At 42.8% G+C, this 9625-nt stretch overlaps 1 protein-coding gene across 1 annotated transcript in view; it reads left to right on the top strand.

Moving 5' to 3' along the window:
- LOC102734981 (gamma-aminobutyric acid type A receptor subunit beta1) overlaps positions 1-9625 on the top strand; it is a 25846-nt gene extending 16221 nt beyond the window's left edge. Inside the window, exon 2 of the mRNA XM_081812422.1 lies at positions 2140-9625. Within this exon, the coding sequence (XP_081668548.1) occupies positions 2140-2487 (348 nt within the window). The 3' untranslated portion in view covers positions 2488-9625. The remainder of the gene's footprint in view (positions 1-2139) is intronic.

The following is a 9625-nucleotide window of genomic DNA, read 5'->3' as shown; positions in this document are numbered from 1 at the left end:
TTGATTAACATGCAAAACCCAGAAGGGAAAGCTATATTTAAGGCAAAGAATATCCTGTATTTTAATCCCAAATCGAGCACTTTTTCTTTGTTTAATTGCAGGCCATTTACTTAAGCTCTCTGAATCTCTATTTCGCTACTTGCTGAACTAGGATAATATTATATATCTCATAGTGTTGTTATAAGAAATAACTGAGATAAATTATGTAGTAGGATTCAACAAATAGTAGGTATTAACAACAACAAAAATTAATATTAACTCCCTGATTCAAGAAGCCAGTAGAAGTGCCGGTGAGGGCATAATGGGTAGCTCAATTAGGCGAGAGCCACACGTTTTCCAGAGGGAAATGATAGATGGCAGTAGAGGGAGAGGCCAGATTTAGTCACCATCTCTCTCCGACTACCTCTAAGCTTAAAGCTATCAAATGCATCATTAAATTCACTGCGGGATGTGATGAAGGCCAAGGACTATGAAGCAGTCCCTTCTCAGTAAAGAGCACGAAAGCTTTGAAACAGACAAGACATGGGCTGTACTCTCCGATCTAGCAGTGGAGTAAACTTGAGGCAGTTGGCTGTAGCAGGTGATAAACAAGGAATATATACAAAGCAGCTACCATGATGCTAGGCACATGGTGGACACTCAAATCTTCGTTCTCTCATCAGGGATGTCCCAGCATCATATCCCGCCACTCTCTCTACCTTTCTTTGCTGTCTTTGCCTCCTCCTACGCTTTACTCTGTCTTTCTTGGTCACCCGTTTCTTTCATCTTCTTACCCATACCTTTGGCATTCAGAAGTGTTTACTGAGATTCATTTCATCCGACAGCCTTTATAGAGCACTTACCGTAACTCAGGCACTGTGCTAATAACACTAGATTCAAACACCGCTGCCCTGTGCTACCGTTGGAAGTACTTCAAACTCAGGTGCATGAATGAGCATGTCCTCTCAAGGTAAATTAGTTTGCAAAGTGCATCAGCGTGAAGTTAAACAAAGCCACACTGCAGGCCAAACGTGCTCGCATCTTCTGTAGTTCTGTAAATGTGTGTGGGCATAGCATAACAAAACCCAGGAAATCTGGGCTAGGTACCACTCAAATGGCAGGAAGCAACAATCAGTAATGGTGGACACAGAAGTCAAAGCATAGGCAGGCATATCCTTTTGACCCCTGAATCCTACTTCTGGCAATTTAGCCTCAGGAAATAATTATGGAGATGCACAAAGATTTAGCTAAAAGATGTCCCTTGCAGGCTTGTTTATATAACACTGCAAAAGTAAAACAAGCCTTAACATCTAAAGATAGGTTAACCCAATTATGCTTTACCCATATAAGCTGTTAATAAATGATATCACAGAGGAATAATTATTACCATGGTAATAGGACCAGGTACACTATTAACTGACCAAAGCAGATTGCAAAGCAAAATATACCAGGTGAGCCTGTATACACAAGCAGAAAAAAGACAGGAGGGCTGGCAGGATATTAAAAATAATAAAAAATAATGAACTCTAAAGATGAAATTACAAATTTCTACTTTTTTTTTTGTTTCCTGTTTCTAATTTTACATACTTCCATGTGCCACTTTTGAAACAAGAAAATTTGCCAGAGTTATAAATGATATATATATAAGTATACATACATATAAATGATGTATGGATGAATAGATAGATGGTAGATTAGACAGATGATAAATAGATGTATGATAAATAAATAAATGGTAGATAACTAGATGGTAGATTAGATACATAGTAGACTGCATGGGTGGCAGGCAGATAAATGAAGGATTAGACAGATGAGAGATAGATGGGAGATTAGTTAGACAAAGAGGTGATGGATTAAATAGGTAGATAGTAGATTAGATAGATGATGGATTAGATAGGGACAGACAGTTATAGACAGATGATGGTTGGGAGAGAGAGAAACAGACGTAGACAGGTGATGGATTCGATAGATGGGTGGTAGATTAGGTAAATAATGATGAGAGATACATAGACGACGGGTCATCTTCAAGTCCAGGAGGCACGCAGAGCAGGACGTGCCGCGGGACAGTCTCTAAAGAGCCGCGCGGTGTCATCAGCCACAGGGGAATGAACACAGCCAGTGTCCCGACAGCTGTGCCTGAGCCTGTCCCTTTCCCGTCAGGTCGACGCCCACGGCAACATTCTGCTCAGCACCCTGGAAATCCGGAACGAGACGAGCGGCTCGGAAGTGCTGACGGGCGTGAGCGAGCCCAAGGCCACCAGCATGTACTCGTACGACAGCGCCAGCATCCAGTACCGCAAGCCGCTGAGCAGCCGCGAGGGCTACGGGCGCGCGCTGGACCGGCACGGCGCGCACAGCAAGGGGCGCATCCGCCGGCGCGCCTCGCAGCTCAAAGTCAAAATCCCCGACTTGACTGATGTGAATTCCATAGACAAGTGGTCCCGAATGTTCTTCCCCATCACCTTTTCTCTTTTTAACGTCGTTTATTGGCTTTACTACGTACACTAAGGTCTGTCCTAATGGTTCGTAGACTACTCTCCTCTTCTCTTGTTTCTTAACCCCACAGCGCCGCCCCCCCCCCCAGCAGCAGCCATACTGCTGTGTTTTTTGAGGTAAGAGATTCAGCCATCCAACTGGTTTTAGGTGTTGCATATCAATTTTATTACTGCACCATGTTTACTTCCAAAAACAAAACACACACACGCGCACACACACCAAAAAAACTTATTTTTTTTCCAGCCTACTGTGGTCCAGGTTATCAGCTCTTTCAGAGCTCTGTTAATTGCCATGTTTACAAAACACACACACACACACAAACACACAAAGAGAGAAGTTAGATAGATCTTTAGCAGTCCTTCCTACCTGCCCTGGATTTTATTGATTTATTTTTCAAATGAGAATGAAGAGGACCTAGCTCTCTGCGCGCACTGCTTCCTGGTAAACTGTAACAATTTCATGCTGCCAAAAAACAACACAATTTCCAGGATCTCAGAAGAAAAAACAAAGCCATTGACAAGTTACAGATTTCCAGGAAGAAGGGGGGGGGGCGGATAAAAGGAGCCTAGACCAGGAAGGAAGACTCCCCTCCACCCTCAAGTCCCCAAAACTCCCTTGTAGAAGGGGTCCCCACTCCATGGGACAGGAGGGAGGGATTGACAAGGGCTGACAGAGGTTATGCAAAACAAATCTGGCATCTTCACCTCACCATTCAGCTGGGTAGTCTGGAAAAAAACAAAAAACAAAAAAACTGCTTCTTTCTCAGACTTGCAAGCAGATTTAAAACTAGCACTAGAATCCATGCTGGCGGCCACTGAGAACATTTTTCTCTTGTTGAGAATAAGGAGTCTGGGGCAATGGTGATTTCTTTAACTATTCAAATGAGCAGCCCTGAACTCATTTCATTGCTTCCGTGCCCTGAAGCCGCGGCTGCGCTTGTCCCCAGGCCCTGCTCCAGAGACAGTGTGGAAGAGAAGGCAGGAGGAGGGCTTCCATAATGGGAGGGTGAGCAGTTTTTGCTTGAAAAAAAGATTGCCCTTTCCATGAGGAAGGCAAGTCTTATGTGCTGTGAAAAGGGTGCCTGGGCAGTTACCCAAACTGCCAAATCTTAAATCAAATAGTGTATATTTCTTAGCCTTCCAGAGAGCAGCACCTTGTTGGACAGGCCTCAGGGAGCACCACAGGGCTCTGCTCTCTGAGCTCTGCATTCCAAAGTATTAAATGAATGCTTCAGGAAATGCACACACACCCACTTTGCTGTCATTCTCCTCTGAGGCCAGATTTCTATTTTAAAGAAAAACTTCAAAATAGGAAAACCACAGATAACACCAACAATGACAAAATCACTGGGCCTTCAAAGATGTATACCAGCCCCTAAAGCATAGAACGTGTCCGCACTCATGAATCATTGTCATTACTGCTCTGCCTTATCTCTGTTCACGGGTTACTGTGGTCGTGGGTCACCGAAGGGGCGTCCCTCAGTAGCCCAACACACACCTCTAAATGTGTCCAACCAGCTACAGTTGAGGTTTATCCCATTTTATGTCATTAAAGCCTCATTTTTTTTTTCAGCCCGAGTAGCTAAGAATTCTATATGTTCATTTGCAAGGTTGAGTGAGACCCTAAAACGACCAGCCAGTGATGGAGTCAATTTGTTCGGAATCTGATCCCTGGATGTCAAATAAGGGTTGAGGTAATAGTAAAGATGATTGCATCATTTGATGATCTGGCTTTCTCCCAAAGGCTGTAATGAGGGTCCGTGTTTACAATAGCATCAGCTGCTAGAAACTATAGTCTTAATTGGAAAGATAAGGCCAAATTCCTGCTGATGACCCCAAGGGGACAGAGCTTTGAGATACTCTTTTTAGAGGGCAAGAAGAGAACCCCAAAATAAATGAATGGTTATGGCTATAGATAATATACACTAGTAAGAATATAAAAACTGTGCTTTTACTCAATGGTTTCATAAGAAATTAGTAGGGTATGGGGACCAAATTTGCACTTAGGTTTTCAGTTTGCATAATCACAGTTCCCTGGTCAAGAGAATCTCCAGCCTCCCGGGATGAAGGGATCCATGTTGCAACTGACTAGTTCTTGGCAGGGAAAGATGCTTTGCCATCATGAAATGCCCAAATAGAATAAAATGTGACCATTCCGGTGATTGTGAGGTTAACATTCCCAATGACCATCCAGGAACCATTGTGTATTTAAACACAGGAAGGGAGACTCTTGGCTGTTGCCTAACAGGAATGAATCATTCTGGTGTCAAAGCTCTTTAAAAAGCTTTTAAGGATGAAATGCTGAATGAGAAAGGAAGTATCTATAATCTATGCTCCTTAACAAAACAATTTTTCTTTATTCATCTGTTTAGATCGTTCTCCTTGGAAAAGACTGAGGTAATTTATAGTTTTATTATTTTTTTTTATCTTGCCTTAAAAGTCTAAGGAATTTGATGCTTGTCGTTTAGAGGTAAAGCATCTCTGAGAAAAAGAGAACATTTTGAATTCTTCTATCTTAACCTTTGTAAAATGAAAGATTAGTAAGCCTGAAACTACCACCAGGCACAAAATGGTGTCACTGTATGTCCTCCTGGGCTGAAGAAGGGTCACAGCCACAGGATGGTGCAAATCCTATTAGATGGCTTTGATTTTAGAGGCAATGGTAGCCTGAAAACTGGAGAAGCTGACCTATTTCTGGTTCATGACCTCCGTCCCCACTCCCTTCTTCTGGACACCTCCCAGCCAAATCCCCGCCTCCTCGGCCCCCACCCACACTCCCTACAGGCTTCACAGCGCCTGGGAAACATTCCTTCCTTCTCTGCCTCTCTCCCTTGTCTTGCTCTAAATGATGTACATAAAAGTTGTTAGACATTCCTAAGTGCCCTCACACTGGTCCCCATTCCTGAAAGATTCAGATCAGGACATTATCGAGGGGTTACTATCTAGCTCTTCCTGGGTTTTCTTTTTGCCATGAAAATAGCCATAATCTCCTGCATTCCTGAGTGGCGACAGAGGCAGAAGACTGCGAGGACTCACTCTCCTGGGCCACAGTCCTGTCCAGGGGACCACATGTCCACAGCTCATGAACTGTCACATAAGCTGTGTCATAGGTGTAACCTGTGTAGACCCAGCAGAAACCCCACCTTTCATTTGACAATGATGACCACACACTCATTTTTCCCACTCGTGTTCCTTGGCTTAACACATCAGGGGTGATGTGTGTTATGCTTACCAGCTTTGTGAGGCAGACCCAGGTAAAGACACACTTTGGGCTTAAATTCTCCAGGATTATTGCCTCCATCCTCTGTATTGCCAAACAGAAACAGCAGACTGATTGGTGATTGTGCAGACTAAAGGATATGTGTTCCCATATCATATATGCCATCTTTATTGTGCATTACAAGCAATGAAAGATCCCGAAAATGCAAAGAGAAAAATGTGGTGCGGAGAATAACGTTTGGTTTATGGATCCAAGGATAGGCGTTCCTTAAGCAAACATTATGTGCAATACACAGAAATGCTGACTAAATTCCATCTTTCCAAAATCAAGGACTCCTTTCTAAATATTCATTTATGAAAGAACTCAATTGAAATTCGCCAAGTGAAACAAACAAACAAAATATATTTATAATGCTAGAAGGAAACAACCTCCAAGATTTCTTACATGGACAATTTTGAATAGTATCTCACCAAAGGGTGATATGCCCCGCCTCCTTTTTTTTCCTAAACAGAATGTAATCCTATATCCCAGGAGGGAGGAAAAAGGAATGTACCAGCATTTGCTCATGTTGATTCAATCAGTAATTCCTGGGATGAGAAAGAAAACAAACATGTATCTCAGTTTCCTGAAAGCAAACAAAGGTGAACTTGTTAACGGAATGTAGAATATTATGTAAACTTCCTTGTAAATTCTGTACATAGTTCATTGAATTGTTACCTGTTGCGTGGTGGTCCTCGGCTTTGGGTGGATGTTTGAACAATCCGAGCATTGTAAATAATGTGAGCTTATAAGGCACTTGCTTTTAGAAGTGAAGCAGCTAGTGATTTGGGCCCAAACCAGAATCTTTTTCGCTCTTGCTCTTTCTCTGCCATTTTGTGTGCGCGGTTGTGTGACTCTGCCAGGTGTCTTGTGCTCCCTGCCTCATGCCCCCACGGCCATGCAAAGGGACAGTAGCTGCTGAGAAGGCTGCACTCCAGTGGGGCTCAGGATTGGCGTACCTGCAGAGACGGGACCTGTAGCGAACTGCTCCTGGAACCGTGTCGTGAAAAGTAGACGTGTTTTTATCAGTCATTCGTGGCTATTCATTCATATATCGAAATACCAAATTATCCACGCTGTTGAGGGGTCAGGAATGGAAGAGATGTTCAAAATCCACAGGTAATCCAAAGCTTCCTTTGCACCCATAGCTCTAGTTTCTAACTTTTTTTCCTTCCACAATGTTTCCCAGAACTTTTAATAAGAATTGAAGTGAATAGATGGGTTTGATCAGGGTACACACACGGTCAGATGTCCAAATGATGGGAAGGAGAAAAGGAGGAGACAGCAAATGACATTGAAACACCAACTGGCTGATTCATCCCTCAAAGATGCAGCAGTAACCATGTCACTGTTTCTAAAAGGTAAAGAGAGATATTGGCAATTAAAGCAAGTATTTTTCAACTGGGGGCCCAGGGTTGTGTTTGGTATGTGCTAGTTAAACTTAGAATCTGGTAATTAAATATTTTCACATATATTTCTCCCAAGTCCTGGTATTCTTGAAAAAGACTTCAGAATGGTGGGATATTCAGCCATAAGATGTGTTTTCATGCCAACTGGCAGTCCCAGAGAAGGCGATGGTGTCTGCAGAAATTCAGAATATCTTAGCAAGCTGGGACATAGATTGGTTTCTTAGTAACATTTTTAGAGTGCACCATGTCTTTTTGGGGGTTAAGAACTTAGCAAGGCAGGGCTTTTTGTACCAGGATTTTATATACCCGGAGAATCATTTTGGCTCCAAAATGTGCACCCGGAGAATCATTTTGGCTCCAAAATGTGCCAACCAGTGTCCATCAGTAATCAAATAAGAAAAATGCCCTGTAGGAACTAACCAGGTCAGTCAATTTCTAGATCCAGAATACACTGTGCTTTTACTTTAATCATGCTTTTTCTATATAACAGAAATCAACTAAACTGACAGAAATTTAATTGTTAAAGGTTGTAATTTCACAAGCCACATTTGAAAGGAAACCCTATTAAATAGAAGAATTGCAAACCAGAAAATACGAAGTTCCTAGAAGGGTAAGGATAAAGAGTTTTGAGTTTACTTTTACTTCTCCGATAGCAAGAATTTCCTTATTTGAACAGAAGAGGTCTAACAGTTGTCTGGTTTTGTTTTTCCCAATCAAAAAGTCTTCGGTACATCAAGGGGGGCTCACAGTCATTCCTGATTGGCCCCTAGATACCTTGCACATCCTGGAGCAACCAGCTCTCATCACAAAGATTTCAGTAGGAATTCCATGTGGGAAAAATAGGTATATTGTTGAACCAGTTGGAAAGAAACCATTCTCAATAATGACTCTACCTGCATATCCTGTTCTGAAGACCATAGAAAAATAAATCAGTCGAAGAGAGGCCAAATAACATTATGCATTTGCCTTAGGGAAACAGGGTCATAGATTCACTAGCTTAAAACAGCTCCCGTTAGAAGCCAAAGGATGAATAAAAGCAATCAGTATTGCCATCTGGCTTTCACCTCTCCCTGGGTTTCCTTTTGAAGAGAAACAGAAAAGGGGGAACGTTTTCCAATATAACTTTTTTATGGGTGAAAATGATTAAAATAGGATATGCATGTGCACCGTGCAGGTTTGGCTGTGTGTGAAATAGATTACCTCTCTTGTGCTCATTCCCTCCCAGCACCGGATGCCATCCTGCCTCCTGCCTTAACCCAGTGGAATCAATTCATGTTTCCTCTTCCTCATTCCAAACCTCCTAAGTTATCTTGCCCTTGCATAGCTGAAAGCCTCAGCTTCTTTGAACTTGTATTGTGTATCTTCAATTCACAAAACAACGAATCTTAATAATCTCCCCAGATTCCTAGTCCTGTTGCCTTTAAAAGGTCTTTGGAGGGAGCTTGTGTGTGTAATCGTGGTAGCCTCCTCCGAACTGCCTCGGGTTATTTTTCTTTTCTGCTTTCCCGTCCTGTATGTCAAGAGTACATGTTTACATAAACCTTGTGTCCCTCAGCCTAATTTAAAATAAAGTGGAAATAAAAGTCATTAGCTCAAACCTGGGAAAGTTCACATTATCTACACCAAAGTTGGATGACAAGATCGAGCCCTGACATTCTACTTGTGGAATGGGGAGTTCACACTGTATCAGCTCTTGTCCGTCAAACTCATTTCCTCATGCCCTCCTTCAGCCTTAATTGTACGCCTTTTAAAAACCTATTATTATTCCTTCCAGAATGGTTTCTCATAACACAGAACACACTACTGGTTACAGACCATCCTCTAGGAACTTGACCACTTTATACTGTCACTCTCTCACTCCTGTTACAGATTCCATTCTATGCATCACCCCACCAACTCCCCATCAGCCTTCTAGCACACATTAAATGTAGTAAGACAAGCCATAATGCAGACTTGTCCAAATTGCCCCTATAAAATATGTAGAACATCTTTTTCCTCCAAACAGCATTCCTCTACTTAGAGAACGGAGAGTCCTCTAAATCTATACCAAGCAATGTGCAGACTAACTTTAAAAAATTCACAGTAAATGAGCAGCATGGTGGAGAGAGGGAAATGACAGCGGATGGATGACACCCTGGAGTTGGGACTGCGTGACCTGGCCTTCATGTTGCCCCTACCACTGCCCATGACGCGGTTCCCAACGTGCCCCCAGATGACTTCCAAGTTCTCTCCCAAATTTCCCCCAGTGGGAAACCAAGTTCCCAGCTACACTTAAAAGGGAATCTTAGGGGCGCCTGGGTGGCTCAGATGGTTAAGCGTCTGCCTTCGGCTCAGGTCATGATCTCAGGGTCCTGGGATCGAGTCCCGCATCGGGTTCCCTGCTCAGTGCAGAGCCTGCTTCTCCCTCTCCCTCTGCCACTCCCTCTGCTTGTGCTCTTCTGTCTATCTCTCTGTCAAATAAATAAATAAAATCTTTAAAAAAA

The sequence above is a fragment of the Leptonychotes weddellii genome, chromosome 2 (genome assembly GCF_054177405.1).
Source record: "Leptonychotes weddellii isolate Sample4059 chromosome 2, ASM5417740v2, whole genome shotgun sequence".
Lineage (NCBI taxonomy): Eukaryota > Metazoa > Chordata > Mammalia > Carnivora > Phocidae > Leptonychotes > Leptonychotes weddellii.
The sequence above is the reverse complement of the archived record's forward strand: the minus strand, read 5'-3'. Positions and strand labels throughout refer to the sequence as shown.